At 31.0% G+C, this 18,752-nt stretch overlaps 1 protein-coding gene across 1 annotated transcript; it reads left to right on the forward strand.

The window, feature by feature from the left end:
* The first annotated feature begins 4,295 nt into the window (after positions 1 to 4,295).
* LOC129909129 (thymosin beta) lies at positions 4,296 to 16,922 on the forward strand. The gene is made up of 4 exons (XM_055986102.1): positions 4,296 to 4,470; positions 13,540 to 13,677; positions 15,560 to 15,673; positions 15,877 to 16,922. Exons 2-4 carry the CDS (start codon positions 13,548 to 13,550, stop codon positions 16,014 to 16,016), a joined length of 384 nt encoding a protein of 127 aa, XP_055842077.1. The 5' UTR covers positions 4,296 to 4,470; positions 13,540 to 13,547; the 3' UTR covers positions 16,017 to 16,922.
* The last annotated feature ends 1,830 nt before the right edge of the window (positions 16,923 to 18,752 follow it).

An 18,752-nucleotide genomic window follows, 5' to 3' on the forward strand; every position in this document is an offset into this window, starting at 1 on the left:
AAAATTCAATATGGCTACCTTCAAACGCTTATAATACAAAAACGACGCAACTAATGTTAATGGTCATGGTCTTAAAATGTAGCTAAGAATATACAGATAATTTTTGGTTTTTGTGAAAAAAAAAATTTTTTTGAATCCAAAATGGATGCCATGGCGATATGAAAATTTTTCTTTGCATCCAACATGGATGTAATGGCCTTCCCACTTCGGAGTTAAAATAAAAAAAAAAACAAAAGCAACATTTTTGACAGACAGCTGCCAAAATATATGTACAGTGTTGCCAAATGTTTGCATGGAATTCAAAAATCCCGATGTCGTTTTTTTGCACAAAATCTATATAGATAAACAAAAAAACACACCTATTACCTTATTATGTGTACTGTGATGGGATATGGGATATACTTTTTTGTTTAAAATTTGACATATTTTTTCGTTCGTTCGTTAGCTTACTATTTTGGTGGCGCTGTTTTTTTTCATGATTGTACTATAGATTTTATATACAAAGTTAACGCAGATCAAGAAAACAAAACTACAAAAAAATTTAACCCCGCTCAAAATTTTGAACTGCATTAATAAATTCGACGAAAATTTTCGTTTACGATTTCGTTATGCTGGTTTTATGTGAATATTTTCGGTTCGCTGCAGCAGCATACTAGGCTTTAAGCGTAATACAAATTGTGAAGCAAGCCGTGGATCCAAACAAATTTGTATTTTCTGTTCACCCGTGAAAGTTCCTGTGAACATTAGTGGAGAAAAATGTGGAGAGGTTTGCTTCACGAGCGTTAAGCATAGTACGCAGCTGAATCGGAAATTTTCCATACAAAAATAGCACAACGAAATCTTGAACGATTTTTTTTTTTTTTAAACTTATTTTGTGATGTTTTTTCAAGGAAAAACAAAATTTTTCGTCGATCTCCACGAGTCAACGAAATGAATGCGAAATCTCTATGGAAAAATATTCGCAAATTGCAAAACATAATCATGCCTATTACAGAAGACGCAGTGACTCAGTTCCCGGGAATCTACTCGATCCGCAACCGAATCAAATTTCAATTTGTGAACTCCCCAGGATGAACTGTATTATCGATCCACGAAAACACACTAAACTGCTTACCGACATATGTCATTGTTGACTCTTACATAGCCAAATATCATTCTATCACTTCCGCACCGGGCGGCTTCGGTAATACGAAATCTTGTGAAAGTGACTCTCACTCACGCCGCAGTGCATCTGCGTCTTTGGTAATAGGCATGAATATGTAATAAAAAAAAGAAACACTCATAAAGGCATGCAATGACAAAATGAACAACAAAAAAACCCAAATGTCATTTGCGTCAATGTCAAATGTCGTATCTCGTATGCGAAAAAGAAGTGGAGACTTCAATTTCGCTGTGTAAAACAGCGTACTGCAAAACGAAAAGTTGAAAAAATATTCGTTCACGATTTCGTTGTGTCATTTTTGTATGCGATTTTTCGTTTAGTGACTCGACTACGCTCTTCTAGTCGGATCGAGCCGAGTGAAACTTATGTCGAATTCCTTTCAACAACAAAAAATCGAAATAAAATCGATCTGAATGCGTTTAACGTGTCGTAAACAATGTTTCGAGCATGTTTGGCAAAACGAAAAATCGATTTTAATTCGATTTTTTTTAAAGGAATTCGACTTGATTTCACTTCGAATCACGACTGTGAAATCACTAAATCAGATGTAAAAAAAATGATTTCCGAAGAATGATTTCTATTTTTAAGCGGAGCGATTGAATATAATTCCATTAAAAAGTTAAAACGACCTCAACTCCATATGCGTTGCGCCCAGGCATGACAGTTAGATGCTGTCATACCCTTGCTAAGACCTGGGGGAAACGCATATGGAGTTTAGGTCATCGCGCTATAAAGTTGAAAAAAAGTTCAACTTTTAAAGGGCCCAACCCATAGAATCCGTCGCGGATTCAACTAAGCTAACCGACACATAAGCGACGGATCGGACGGATGCGTTTTATGGGTCGGTTATCATAAGAACGTGTGTATTTTATCGAGCTATCAGTTGAATCCGTCGAACACTTTGCAATAAAAAAAACTTAACTTTTACATCAGGGGTATTCACGATCTGGTGCAACAGGCCTAGTAAAAGTGTAAAATTTTATTTTTTTACAATAGATCGTGAACGCACCTCTTCTTATCTATAGTAAATATTGAATGGAATCCATGATATGATTTATATCAGCTTCACTCTTTTTTTTTACGGAGTTGTCTTTCCACCGATGCTTCTTCTTTTTTTTCAATTTTTTTATAATTTCATTTTTTGTTGTGTTCGGGTTAATTTATTTTCACAAATTACATCAAAAGAAACAAAATAAAAAAGAATAAGAATAAAAAAGATAAATTGTTCATCATTGACGACACGCGACGGCGAGCTGCCATCTGTCAAAAAAATTTACACCATTGTATTTTTATTTTGCAATAGGGTTAGGGTATAGCAAAAGTGCAAGACCATTGTAAAATTTCAATCCATATATTTTTTTGTTGTAGTGTTGTAAGATTTTACACTTTTGCAATGATACAAGACCAGTTGCATCGGATCGTGAATACCCCTATCATTTTCATTTTTATACATTATTTTCGTCAAACATTTTTTTTTTTCCTGAAAATTGAGGTACCTAGCACTTAGTACTTTTCTTACCTTCAAAAAAAAAAAAAAACACACATAATAGCCCTCATTGACCTACTATATATGCTAGTCGTTTGACTTTTCCATACAAAAATTGAAAAAAAAATGATTCCACATCTTTCTAGCTCTACTAGCGGTATAACCTTATAGACGGCGAAAAGAGGAAATGACATCTGTCGTTAAAAGGTAGTGCTTTCTCTGTTTTTCTATATTTGTTCCTTTCGCACTTCGTCAAAAATGTTGCACTTATTCTCCGCTTTTTTTTAGGGCGCTGGTATCACGAAGAAACAAGTGGAACCAACCTGAATATGCTTCTAGCAGTCCATATTAAGTCAATGATAGCCCTGTTCCATTGGGAGGTGGCAAAGTACTACTAGTAGTTTACTAGCGATTTTCAATGGAACGCACTTTCAACGAATTCAATACAAATCGTATCTACTCGGGAACAGCGTTACCGCTGTGCCACTTTAGTGGCACAATGCCATCTTTTTTCAGCCTGTGCTACCGAGCCACTACCTTTTAGTCTGTGCCACTTTTTTAGAATTCCATTCAATTGAAACAAAAACATGAAATAAAATATAAAATAAAGTGTTAAGTTTTAAGTTTGCGTTACAATAAATCATAAAAAAAATGTTCGTTTAAATTGTGTGTTTTCTTCAAATGCTATGATTTTGGTGAGATGTTTTTTCTCTGAAGACAATTTTCATACAAATATGGTGTTCCCTTATTATTATTTTGATGTGCCACCTTTTTTCTTCGAGTGCCACCTTTTTTTCCACTTTTAAAAAATATCCAGCGGTAACACTGCTCGGGAAGAAGAGCATGAGTAGATGATAGTACTAGATTAACAAAAACATCTACTAGTAGTAAACTACCACCTCCAATGGAACAGGGCTAATTATATTTTAGCCCCGTTCCATTGGAGGTGGTAGTTTACTCATGAGTAGATCTAGTACTACAATTAACACATGATCTTCTACTCGAGGAGATAGGAATGTGTAGTTGTTGTAGTAGATTTCTACTCACGAGTAAACTACCACCTCCAATGGAACAGGGCTTTTGTAGTGTCAAAGCACGTAAAAATACTTCGATGCACAGTACACATAAAAAGGTAATATATTCCGAACTGACATTGGTCGCCAGATTGTCAAAACATGACACTTTGGCGACCAATGTCAGCTACCGAATTCTTAATTGTTTAAAATACCGACGAAAAACGCACAAAAATCGATAAACCACGCACACCACAAATTTTTAAACAATTATTTACCATTTCCCGCGATGAAACACGAAGAAAATTTGTTATTTTTCAATTTATAATATTTTTAAATGACATTTTATAAATTAAAACAAAAACAAATTTCCAGTTTACTGCGATTGAAATATAAAAATTAAAGGCCGACCTCACAGATTGGTGCCCATTTTTGACAAACAAATTTTGACAACGCAACGTTCGGAATATATTACCTTATTATGTGTACTGTGACTTCGATGAGTGTCAAAAAGTACTTTATAAAAATAAGCTTATGGCAGCACTGAACAAATCTGAAACACACACACATTTGTAATTTCTTGTTTCTTCGTCATCCGCTATTTTATTTTTTCCGTTTTGAATTCTTCACTTCTTCAGTTAATTTTTAAACGTTCCCCTTACAGGTTGAGTTGTCCCTCAGTTAAAACAATCGCTGTCAGCCGTCCAGCTTTCGCAAATCGCAAGTCCCAACTTCTTCAGTGAATACAATTTTCTAAATATATATTTTGCAAGTCTTTCATTGCTTTTTATTCCAAAAAAAAATCATAAGTAAGTAAAACCAATTAATAAAAGTATCAAGTTCAATTAAAAAAAATCCTTTATTTTAACTTTAATAGAAACGTAAGTATCTTCTTTTTTACCATATAAAAAAAAAATCTCTTGCTGTTAAGTCCAAAATCATTTTCATATCTACATACAAAGTTGTTTAACCGTGCATGACTGCAGCAAATATTGTTCCTAAAAAACACCGGCTTGTCTGTTGTGGGCGTAGCCCGCAGCCCAACCAAAAAAACAATGGAATGAATTAAAATCCAATAAGGTTTATTGAATATACTTTGCAGTCTGATGAAAAAATATAAACAATATATAAAACGCAATAAAATAATTAAAATCTCGTCAATTTAAAGCTCGTGCACTTTTGTCTAAGTTTTTTTTTTTTTTTGTGTACCTAGTTTCTTCCAAATTCAACTTGGACAAGTTGTGGCTTTAAAGTTCATTTTGTTTTAGATAAATATATCTAATTATCTTTTACCACTTTCTTTTAAGTCGTCTTCTCTCCACGTATTATTTTTCACTGCAAAATGTCAGTAGTTTATCTTAAAAAATAAAAATACAATAGAAAGTTGCTAGACAGGAAAATAGCAAAAAAAATGTAGATAGGTGGGTACATATATGTAGTTATTTACTCCCTGCCTCCTTATCGCGACACCCCAAAAAAAAAATTGTTTCCAATATGAATTGGATGCAGTAGCTATTTGATAAGATATCCACAAGTCCATGACCATTGACCATGAAATGGCGCAACTGTTTTCAAAACCAAGTGGTTTTACTTATTTGACTTGGGCGTGGTAAACTTTATCTGAATTTCTGAATCCTGAATCCGATCATAATCGATTTTGCCTTTTTGTATTCTATACATACGTACATACGAGCTACAAACAGAATAAGATGGTTTCTTCTTTTGGGAGATGACTAATCTACGTATAACATGGTAGTTGTTTGCTGGCAATTGGCATACCTATTTCTAGATAGCTTCTCGTACTACTCCTTAGCTGATTCGGCTGCTAAAAAAATACAACTTTTTGCACTCATTAAAATTCATTGACTGTGCTAGTCTGCACATTGAGATTGGCAATGAAAAAAAAATTAAATATATTAGTGTTGATTGATGCATTAACAGCGATTGCACCAACTAATATTCCATTTTTACGAACAAAAATCATCATCAAGAATACTAAATGCAGGAATAATCAAATTATTTACATACTCGTACATATACGTACATATGTATATAATATATAAGTACATAGTACAGACGTTATATGCAGTGAGTTGCACATATATCCTAAATTTATCGAAACTTCCTTTTTTAGTTTTTTTTTTATTATTTTTCTTTTATAAGTCGCAGCGTGAATTGGGTGAATGTTCTGAAGAGACAAAAAATATATTTTTGAGTGGGATGACTGTTTTTTTTGCAGACGGAATTGGTATGGTAAGCAAGATATTTATGTACCTAACTTTGTATGCTTGCCACATAGTGGGTATATATGTACATACATATAAGAATAACAAAGAAATAAAACAAAAGTTTTTTTTTCTTTGGTTATTCATCGTTTTTGATAATGAATTTTTATAAAAAAAAAAACGGCAGAGTTTGTAATGAAAAGTTTTTTTTTTTTTGTGATTAATCAAAACAAGTAACAGCAAAATTGTTCAATATATATACTTAGTGCATCAAAAGCAGACGGTGATGTTGGTTCATAGCACTCCTCAGCGTTGTATATACATATGCACGACGTACATACTTGTATGAGTCATGGTTACCGCCACCGGTATTATTCGCTGTGAATGACCTCGATTGGTGATGATTTATATTATTTGTTCGTTATTATTATTTATCAGTAGAGAGAGCACGGCGGTATAATTTGTTTTGTATTATTTGGTTTTGTTTTAATTTTGCTTTCTCAAAATAAAAGGTGCAGGCATATTAGTATAAAATGACTTTAGCAAAAAGTGTTAACGTGTGAGTAGGTAGGTACCTCGAGTTCATGAAAACAAATTTGCAGCAGTAGGTACTTGGTACTACAAAACAGAACTGATAATATTGGCTTACCTATGTCAATTTCCATTTGAAACAGAGATTTTTGTAGTAAATTCAATAATCGCTTGTTACTGTGCGTGAACCATTTTCCATATAAAAAAAATTTTCAAAAACAAATGTTCACATAAATTTCAAATACCTACTCCGGTGTGTGTGAAAGATCCTGTTCAAATCTCGTTAAAAATCGAGATCAAGGAAATTTGATATCGGATCAAATAAAAATGATCTCTTTTGGCCAGTCAAATTTGAGATACCAAGCATTTTTTGACAGAAGATAAAAAATAATTGATTTTTTTGTGGCCACTCTAATGTGAATTTCCATTTATCTGCGTGACGAATAAAAATAAATCATTTGGCAATATCCATTTGCCACAAGAGATCATTGGATTTGCTAAAAAAATCTCTGTTTCAAATGGAAATCCTTTGATCCCTCGTGGCAAATGGATATTGCAAATTGATTTATTTTTATTCGTAGCTGGAATACTTTTTCCATTTGAAAAAAACCTTATCAAGAATTTATATAAACAAATGTTCACATAAATGTCAAATACAGCGGTGTGTTTGAAAATGCGTCTGCAAATAGGTGTAAATCTTGTTAAAAATCGAGATCTGGGAAATTAGATTTCAGTTCTGAGATTAAAAATAAATATGAGATACCAGTATTTCCCGGTATTTTTTTTTGCCAAAAATCAAAAATAATTGATTTTTTGTGGCAAATGGAAATTCACATAAAAAAAGAAAATCAATAGTAGTACTATCTGATGGAATTCTTACTTTTAGAAGAATTCTTACTTTTAAGCCTTTGTACCAAGTTGTACAGAGAACAAAATTTTAAATTACGTTTTTCTCGGAATAAGTTGAAATGGACTTATGTTGTTTTCCCCATGGACCCTTGATTTATTCTTTTGATCGTTCTCATCACGAATTCGATTCGTATCGGAAATTTTCTACGATTCCCGAAAAAATTCAAAAAACCCGATCGTATTGCCGTTTTGTATGAAATTTTTCATAACGAACAGATTCCGTGATTGTTTTTTCAGGAATCGTAGAAAATTTCCGATACGAATTGAATTCGTGATAAGACCGAATAAATCTTATAATACAATAAATTTGAAATCTGAAATGCAAAACTCTAATTAAAATCAATAAGCTTGATCTCTTTTTACTTACATATCGTAGGTGACGCGCGTAAAGTGTCTATCTCCAATTTTTTTTTTCGAAAATATGGTTTTTATGACATAAGTTAATTCTACAACTACTCAAATCAGAAATTCCCACTTTATTCATAAATAAAATATTTCTTGATTAAAATTTCATGAAAATAACACGACTAATATTGAAAAAAGGAAGTTTATTTTACCTGCAAAATTTAATAAACTGGAGTTACACAATTTGCGCGTTACCTACGATATGTGGAAAATATCTTAACTCTTCGGATTTCTAAAAATAAACACTATTTGAATAAAACAAAATTACATATTGATACAAACGAGATTTGATTTTCAATTAAATACCTATAATAAAGTTACATTTATTTGTAGGTCAACATTTTGACTTGGCCTAAACATCTCAATGTTCGCTTAAACAGCCCAATATGTCTGGTAAATGATAGATTAATGTCTGCGGCCTTTGATTCTATACATTTGTTTAGTTGATATATTTTGGATTTGATATGTGTCCATTATTGGCGTTGAAACTTTGTTTATAGTACAGTTTTTAAAATAGCAAATAAAAATAAAATTTAAGATTTATGTAGGTAGAGAGATACACACATTCGTTTGAAAGAAATCAAGAACCGTAAAAGGTGTTGTGTTCTACAAGTTTTCTTTTGCTTTTCTTTAAATATTTTTTTTTCTACTATTCGTGTTTAACCATATATGGTGGTACGCATCAGAGGTTACTTACGTTGCACAACTACGGTGACCGAGAGGTCTGGTAGGCTGCATATATGGAATTCTAAGCCGGGTATTATCATAGATTTGAAAAAGGTAATTGTTAAGCTGTATTTAGGTTATAGTTTCAAAATTAGTAAAACATCGACTAGTGACATAGACGTTTTAAGTTCTATCTTTTTGATTTATAGAATACATTATTTCTTTCATTAATTAAATATAATGTATCATTTTAAAACAAACATATAGTTTGACCAAGATATTAACCGTTAACAGGTAATATCAGAGTTGAACTATGTTTAGCTAGTTAGTTATGCACTATGATATAAAATCCCAATAAACTAAAATTCATTGTCAACAACAATTAGTGAATTTTGATAACATTTCACTGTTGTATAATTAAATTTGTACGCAAATTCATAAATTAAAACTTTGAAAAGTAAGATAATAACATCTTTGCACTATCTGATTAATTTTTGTTGGTTCATTTGTTTATAGTTGATTGAATTGGAATTTAAGACTTTAAGTTGCTGATCTTGGATGTTTTCGTATGCTGGCAACAATACAACAATGTTTTTTATTTAAAGATACTCATGAAATTAATTAAACAAATAATGAATTGTTTGTTACAATTGACGTAAATTAAAAGTACCTAATAATTATGCTTTGTGAATATAATATAATATGTATATAATTATTAGGTTGAAATATTTCGTTGCTTTTAACTTTCCACTTTATATTAAGCAGGTCAAAAAAGCGAAATTGAATAAATGCATGACGGTATCGAACTTCAATGGAGATAACACTTTTCTTTCAATCTAAGAAATCGGACCGTACCGGCGTTATCCCTTTTTGAAAAAAACATCTAATATAAAACTTTTTCGACTTTTTTCCATTGAACTCACATGGTTTACCATTTTACTCGTATTGTATAGCTTTATACTACAGAGCAATAACGTCTGATCCAGCAGTATATTTTATTTTATTTTTATTAACAAACACTGTGGACAAACAAATAAATTATAACAAACGTCCTTGAAACAAAAAAAAAATATATTTTGAGTTTCGCGTTTTTGCACATACATTGTTTATTTTTACACCTAATGTGTATAATATATTAAAATATGAATGCAAATATAGATCATTGTAAATACCAAGTGTTAAAAATAATTTTTAATTGAAATTCATTCGAATTGAAATTGCACGTCATGAACCTGTTATTTCTCATTTTATATTGTGGAAGTATTTTTTAATTTTTAATTCATTATTGCCACAATTATTTAAAAATATTAATCTACAATCTGGCATCGTCTCAACTTATCTAATTAATGAAAATAAAAGGAAATGATTTTTTTCTTAAATATTTTTAACGTTTTTTTAAAATACCACTGATAAGACTTTATCTAAAATATATTATGTTCATTCTAAAACTATCTTAATATTATTATTATTTTTGTTTTGTTCATACAAATTTGTTTGGTACATTACATATGTATTTCTACCCTTTCATATTCACATTTCTTGGGCTTTTCAATTCATAAATCATATATCCAATCTACGTCCATCCTGTAGAGAATACGGACATTGTATGGTAATTTTTTTGTTTAACTCTTGTTCAAAATTTTGATTTGTCTACTATTTTATTTATTTAGGTGTTGAATTTTTCATAAAAAGCTATGAGTAGTTTCTTTCATTATGTATTAAATAATATACCCAAAACATTCGAATAAATTTATTATTTGTTCTGATGTCATATTTATTGGTTTATCTTTTTTATCAGTGTTTGTTTTTATTTATAAATAATTGATTGAAGTTCATACATTTGAAAGATGAATCACTTTCAAGAGAAATCAGTGAAAATAATATGGCAGACTCGGTCGCAGAAACCTTCATTTGTAGTTTGAATTTGTAGTTTGTAGGAGTGTAGAAAAATTGGTAGGAACATTTCAATTTGAAGATATTTAGACCATTCTGAATAATGAAAACTCCCGGAGAAATGTGTTTGGAAGACGGGAAAGCAGTTGGAGATTTTGCTCCTATTTGGTTTTTTTTCGAATAAGGAACAAAATTTAAATAGAAAAGGAACGATATTCTGGAAATTCCCTTACTTACCCATTTCGTTACCGTTTCCAAAAAAAATAGTGAAAGGCAAGGTTCAAGTAAATCAACTCTTAAATGGGTACTTATACACTTACACGGACGATAGACAAGTAGAATTATGGAATCTCACTGGCTCAATTTATGTACTTTATTCTTTTTAATTTGAGATGTGAAAAAATTGTTTTGTTCCTTTATTTCGCATAAAACCAGGAATGTATAAACTTTTGGCTCCATATATTTCAATAATAATTCAATATAAATCTTCTTCTTCTTCCTTTTTCTCGGCGCTGTTATTATCTCGATGTCGAGGGGATCATAACTATCCCACGTAACTGCTTCACACTAGTGATCCGCCTGTGGGGTTCGCCGGGTTGACCTCAGAAATCGGCGGCAAGCCTCCCGGTTTTGTATTGTTCCATTTCTAAGGCCAACTGAATGCTGGTGGTTTTGCATTTGCTTGTACCAGGAGTTTTTAGGCCTACCTTTCTTTCTATTTCGTGTTGGAACGTTGTATGATATTGCTTTTTTGACGGGGTTCTCAGGATCTCTCCTTTGAACATGGCAATACCAACTGAGTCGGTCGTGTTCAATTTTTTGGGAGATGGTGTTTTTAACATGAAGGCTTCCTCGGATCTTCGTACTTCTAATTCTATCAAGCTTTGTTACTCCTGCTGTCATACGAAGCATCTTCATCTCAGCTGCCGTTAACTTACTCTCATACTTTTTGTACATTGTCCAACATTGTGAACCGTATGTGAGTGCTTTACGCACAACTGCGGTGTAGAGTCTTCCTTTCAGCTTAGGGGGCATTTTTCGATCACAGAAGATGGCAGAATTTTCCCGCCACTTCATCCACCCTACGCTTACGCGTTGATTGATATCGTCATCACAAGTACCTTCGTTATTTATCATAGACCCCAGATATTTAAACCTTTCACACTTGGGAAGCACTACACCATTCAAATAAATGTCAGGAATAGGCCTGTGTGGATCAGAAAATGGGCAGCATAGGTATTCTGTCTTTTTCGCGCTTATGCGGTACCCACTACCTTCTAGAACATCCACCCATACATCAAGTGCTCGTTGCAGGGATATCGGGTCTTCACTTATGATGGCTCCATCGTCAGCAAAGAATAACTGATGCACTTTTGGGTCCGTCACTTTGCCTTCAAGCAGGTAATCAAGAACGGTAATAAAGAGCAGAGGACTCAAGACGCTTCCCTGGTGTACACCTACTGTCATTTCGAATTCTTCGGTGACTCCAGCTGCACATCTTACTTTAGTTACTGCTCCATCATACATGTCCATAATTATCCGCACATAGGTTTCCGGAACTCCTCGTTGTCTGAGGGCCACCCATATCAGATCTCGTGGTTGTCGATCGAATGCTTTTTCAAAATCAACCAATACCACATGCAAATCCTCCAAGGAATCTCGATGTTTTTCCATAATGATTCTTATACTCTGGATTGCATCTGTGGTTGATTTACCCGCAACAAACCCGCACTGGTCATCAGATAGCCTTATTATTTTTCGCAGTCGGCTACCCAAGACTCGTTCAACGATCTTCATAATAATAATTCAATATAAATAAAGTAATTAAATTCGAAATGTTCGTTTTGTTTTTTTTTTCGCATCAGACAATTGCATTTTAACTATTATTTGTATAATCAAGCAAGGGATTAGATTTATTTGGTAAAACAGCATTAGTTATTTATATGGCAAGCTAAATCTCTTAACACACATGAAAAAATAATTGTAAATACATAAGTTGTTACAGTGAGGTAAAATAAAAGTCACAAGTATGGGCAAAACTAAAATGTAGTTAGCATTTTTAATGAGCCAATTCAAAGTCATTCATTGATTGTATGGGCTGTTTTTTTTTTTGTTGCGCTTCAGTTTCACTTAGTAAGGGAATATTTTCAAGTGAATTGAGTTAACGAGGTTAGTTATCAAATTTGTGGTTTCTTTTATTTTACATTTCTTTAATAACAGCAAAATTCAAAAGAAAAATGACTAATGCCTTTGTGGCACATAAATCAACATCAGCATAATTTATTTTATTTTTTGTTTTTTTAATTTTATTTTTTTTAATGTTATTTTTCGTTGTTTTTTTCTTATTAAAGTGACTAAGAAGGTTACGATTTTTAAATTGATAATGCTCTTTGTTTGTGACACAAATAATTTGAATTCTATTCATGTTTTTAATTATGTTATGTTATTTGTAGTCATTTTTGAAAATAATCGCATTCGAATACATTTTGCCGGCAGTTTCGAGTAGCTCCAGGACATTATATGTAATTGTAATTCTCGTTGAATTACCCCAATTCTCTTTTTTTAATAAACGGAACTGATTCATGACATTATTAGGGTTTTCGGATTATCCGCGTTATACATATATGTATATATAAATATAAAGTGAGTTCACTACTGTACTCACCCCGAACGTTTCACTTCAAATTGCAATGAGCGTGGTCACCGGGAAACTGCCAGCGAGATGTTATAAGCGATTTTGGCTACGCAAGTTGTAGCTGGCAGTTTCCCGGTGACCACGATCATTGCAATTTGAAGCGAAACGTTCGGGGTGAGTACAGTAGTGAACTCACTTTATATTTATATATATATAACGCGGATAATCCGAAAACTCTAATAATGTCATGTGTTAACAACCGCGAAAACCTTAAAAGTTATAGAACTGATTCACTTCATACTCAGCATTATTTATTTTTTTTTAATGAAATAGGGGATTAGTTTTTTATTACTGTTTTATCATTTATTTATTTTCATTATTATTCATACCTCAGTAAATTCAACTGCCATTAGTATTTTAAAAGGGTAAATATATTCGGCTAGATCAATTGTTTGATTATAATTGCATTTAATTATCTTTGCATAAAAAATATAAACTTTTGTGGCCATGAACACACTTTTTTAAAAAGAAAATTTATTTTCCTGCTTGCGCAATGTTTTCCTAAATTATCATTATTATTTTGAAAAATCAAGAAACATTTTTTTTTATTTCAGAATAAAAAATGTCTGCACCAGCACTTAAAGATCTCCCAAAAGTCGCCACCGACCTTAAAAGTCAACTTGAAGGTTTCAATACTGATCATTTGAAGAACGCTAACACTCAAGAGAAGGTGATTCTCCCAAGTGCAGAAGGTAAATATTTAAAATTCAACTAACGATTATCTGGAGTACAAATACGTTTTTGTTCTCACTTTTAATGAGAACAAAAAAAAAAAAATACAAATACAAAAATACAAATACAAAAATACAAATATATACATAGATATACATATATTTCTCACTTCCTCTTTTTTATCTGTCGGGGGAACTAGTTTATAATTCAAATTTATGAAATAAAAACAAGCAAGAATATAAATCTTATTTACATATAGAAATGACAAAATTCAGTTACATATTTTATGTATTGTTATTTTTATTTAAATAAGACCCTTTTTTGTTTATGTATATTTTTAATTAAATAAATAGTATCTTAATTTAATCATTAAATTAAAATATTTTTGTAGAAATTAAACAAGAAAAGCAACATATATCTTTGCTACATGATGTGGAAGGTTTCGCGGCTAGTGGTTTAAAACACACTGAAACCGTTGTTAAATTATCTCTTCCCACGGCAGAAGGTTTGAATTAAGAAGTGTGTGTCATTTTTTGAAGAGCGTGTTTACAGATCATAATGAAAGATACCATATAGCTACCTGTATTAACAAACTTAACAAATTTGCGTGTTTTATAATAACAGCTTGTGTATGGCAAATCATTCTCTCCATTTTTTTTAAATTTATAACATGCGTCTGTCCTTCGGCGACGAAAAATGACGAAACAATTTTTAAAGTTGAAGCAATCCATTTGGAATGTATTAAACGGTTTATAAAACGTATGCTATTTTTATTACTTGGTTGTGAAGTGGAATATGTCTGGGTGTTTTTATATTTAAATTTGGTACTTTTAGTTGTTTACAGCTATGAGATGTTTACACATTTAAAATACAGTTATTGCTCCTAACTTGTTGTATCACTCTGTTAAAATTATGTACACCAGTATTTTCCTCAACCTGGAACCCACATAGAGTTACAAGTAGAACACATAAAAAGCCATTTTTTTATGAATCCGTACAACATAATATCGGATTTTTGAAAATAACATTTGCGCATCTATTAAAGCAGGTCTGACGCTTCTGCTAACATCCTACTTTGCTATAGTTAGTGTTATACATGTTTGAAACATAGTCTATTATTTTGAATTATCATTTCAAAATAACATTTGATATTCGAAATGAAATTTTATTTTCGAACCAACACAAATATTTCGGCTAAATTGGCCAATATCCTCTTGAGACCCAAGCATATATACAAAACAGCAAAATACTGACTTTAAAGAATTTTTAAAATTAAAAAAGAAACATTGTTTCCAATTTTGGAACTATTGAACAAAGCAGGGTGCAATAACCAGAGGTAACCGAACGTTTAACATAAAACAATTCAATTTTCAATAAAAAAAAAACATGCTACAAAATAATGATTCAAATAAGAATCCATTGACTTAGCAACAAGAAACTACAAGAAAATCTAATTTTACTCAACAATTCAACTGTAGATCAATTTTCAAATCGCAATTTTTTTTTAAAGTTGAACTTTGAAGATAGAACACAAAACTTGCATAAATGATTTAGTTTGAAGAGCCATCTTTTGATGGAATATGAATCATGGAAAATATACCAAATACAACCACCTGTCATCTCCCTGAGACCTAAAGTTTTCTCGAAATGACTTGGAATGGACTTCTGCTGTTTCCTCTAGAAACTTCAAATATATTTTTTCTTCTCTACGGGCTTTATTTCATCATGTACATGTACAATTACATCAAATCATTTAACAAAGCGCTCGAATAATTTATTTTAATTTTTTTTTAAATCAATTCTTATTATTTTTGCCTTAAATAAATCTTTGCTGATTTTTTGATTGTGCATTAAAATTTTTAACATTTACTATACAAACAAAAATTCAAATCTTTTCCATAGATGTTCAAGCTGAAAAAACTCAACAAAGTTTGTTTGCTGGGATTGCTGCATTCGACCCTACTAAGTTGAAGCATGCCGAAACACAAGAGAAGAACCCTCTTCCAGACAAAACAGGTAAGTTATAAACATTTTTAAAAAAATGTTTGTTTCTGTGTTCACATAAGTGCTTTTTTTAATGTAAATAATTGACAAAACAATTTATTTTATTAAAATAAATTGCTAAGTATTTAATATTAGTCGTTTTTTAATTCAAGTTAATTGTTTGGATCAAATCTTTAATATTATCTGAACGTAAATAACATAATTTTTGTTTACAGCTATTGAACTCGAGAAAGAAAAGAACAACTTCATTTCCGGAATTGAAAACTTCGATCCCGCAAAGTTGAAGCACACAGAGACATGCGAAAAGAATCCTCTGCCAACCAAAGAGGTCATTGAAGAAGAAAAGAAGGCATAAATGGAATGATCATCCAATTCTATTATAAAGCTCTCTTTGTATTTCTCATGTCGAAAGTCTTGTATTTATTATTTTGTATTGGTATTCATACTAGAATTTTAGCCACAAAAAAATTATATGAAAATAGTATTAATGCTTTTGTCAACTGAAAAAAAAAATTATGTATTACTGTGTGGCATGAATTATTATCTCAGAAAAATGTATTCCAATTGAATATTCATGTATTAAAAAAATATTCAAAGAAAACTTATTTTTATTATTTTTATTTTGTAATCAAAACATAAAATTTAACTTAAAAGAGAAAATAAAAAATAAAAGAATTTTATAATTTTTATAAGAAAAAAAAAATATTAAAAAAACACTATCGAAAGGAAAATATATTCAAATACAAACAAAACAAATATTTTTTTATAATAAAATAACCAACAAGTTCATACTAACTATTTTATATACAAAATGAAAATATTATGATTAAACAAAAAGGGAAATGAAATCAAACAAAAGTAGGGAATACAATATTTCCTGCATCCTACAACTCATATTCAAGTAACACCATTACAATATTTCATAATATTTTCTTTTCTTACATCAAAAAAAGCAAACTGGAATTGCAATAAAAACACACCACATTAAAAAATGCAGAAGTGCATTAATTTAACATTTTAACGTAGAATAGTAATGTTTTGTGGATTAAAAGAACAAATACAAGGTCAATAGAAGAAGAAGCCAAACTATATCAATAGAATTTACTTGAAATAATATCATGTAGTCGTCTATTTTCTCTGAATACTATTTTTACACCTTATTTATATTGTCAGTGTGACATTTCCGCAAATCATAATATTATACTTAACAATGTAATTGATATTTGATGTAATAAAGATTAAGCTTTTTTACTTTATATAATGTAAATGTACCATTTATTTAATTAATTATATAAGATTGATGAATTCGAAATCCGACGACTGTAAAAAGCTTAAAAAACGGTCAATGAAAGCCTTATCAACAATCAAATTTAAGCGCACTTTAATATTTAACTGGATTTTACATATTTCACCATACGGTTAAAATTTATAGTTGGGAAACCCAACTATAACTATTAAATTGGTTTTTATGTTGGTGAAATATGTAGAATTAAAAATCGTGATTTTTTTTAGGGATTTTCGATAGGCTGTATCTCAGTAAAAAAATGGTCGTATCAAGCCAAAACAAAAAGCATGTGAAAGCTACATTCTTCTAGTTTTAGGATTTTATGAAGAAATATTTTATTTCTAACGGTAAAATAGCTTAATCGTTGGAACTGTCGAAAAACCAAAATTTTCAAAATTGTTTTTGTTTTTACTTTTCAAATAAAAAAGTGGGAACAATTTTTGTGATGAAATGATTATAATCATAATTATTATTTTTAGAAAGGTTATTTATTTGGCTTTAAGATTCTTTTCAATTCAAACTTCTACAATTTTTTTTTTTGACTGCAATATCAGTCATAAAACCAAAACCCATACTTTTGTATTTGACTATCAATATCTCAACAACGGATCACTTTACCGAAAATTCAAGGATACATTTATCCTTCTTCATCCAATTCTCTACAGAAAAATTAAGCTTACTTTGTTAAAAAAAAAATGTTTTCTTACATTTGAGATCAATTTAGAAAAGCTATCAGAAGGACTAACGAGTATCGTAAAATTCTTACGATTCTCGTTGAAACCAATCGCATTTCAACGATAACGAAGTAATTTCAACGATAATCGTTTTAAAAAATAGGGCCCCAGAATAGTCGTTTTTACGGTTTATTAGAAAATGTGCCGCTATTTGATAACTATGGGTGATAAGATTAAACTGAGGCTTAATTATCTGAAATATCAAAAAATGGTATGAAAAGTTTTTTTTTTCTGCAAAATTTAACTTTCTTTGAAAACTTTTAGTTTTTCTTTGATTTTTCTAAAATTTAAACGAATTTTATTAATAAAATTTTTAAATAGTCTCAAAAGAATTTGATTTTTCTTTAGAGCTGCAAAAGTGATTTAGAGCTGCAGAAATATGGTGTTTTATTTCATCTCACAACAGAAAAACTGCTTGATGAATAATTTCAGGAAGATCACTAAAAAAATCACGATTTTTTTTTGTTCCCTTAATTTTTTGGCTTAGTGTATTAAAGTGAGCTTTAAATTTGATTATTAGCCAGAACTATAATTGACTGAAGCGTCGGATGAAACGGAGGGGAACAGCGCTTGCAAACGCACTCGACAGATGAAAACTTATCGAAAAGTCAAAGAAAACAACAATAATTGACAGTAGCTTCCGACTCCATCCGCCAATTATAGTTCTGGCTTAAGGCCCACTATCTTTTTTACCCGATGATGTGATCTCACAATTGATGAGTACACACCTATTTATATTAGCTGCGTTCCTTTGGGCACATTTCGTCTGCAGAAAGCAAAATTCTTCTAACTCCATAGGATTTGATTTCCACCGACGATTTATCTACAACTGCTTAGTACTCAATGCTGCTTTGAACTACTTTTTCAATAGAATAATAGTAGTTGCAACGTGAAAGCAATTCTACTAAGTACTAAGCAGAAGTTTAATACCCCCAAAGGAACGCAGCTATTACAGCTGCCTAACTTTTTGACATATCGCTTAAAAACTACAATACAACAATACGATCGAAGGTAAATGCCGATATTCAATTTCGAATGAAATGAACATTTCGTTTGTTTTTAATAACTTTGA

The sequence above is a fragment of the Episyrphus balteatus genome, chromosome 2 (assembly GCF_945859705.1).
Source record: "Episyrphus balteatus chromosome 2, idEpiBalt1.1, whole genome shotgun sequence".
NCBI lineage: Eukaryota > Metazoa > Arthropoda > Insecta > Diptera > Syrphidae > Episyrphus > Episyrphus balteatus.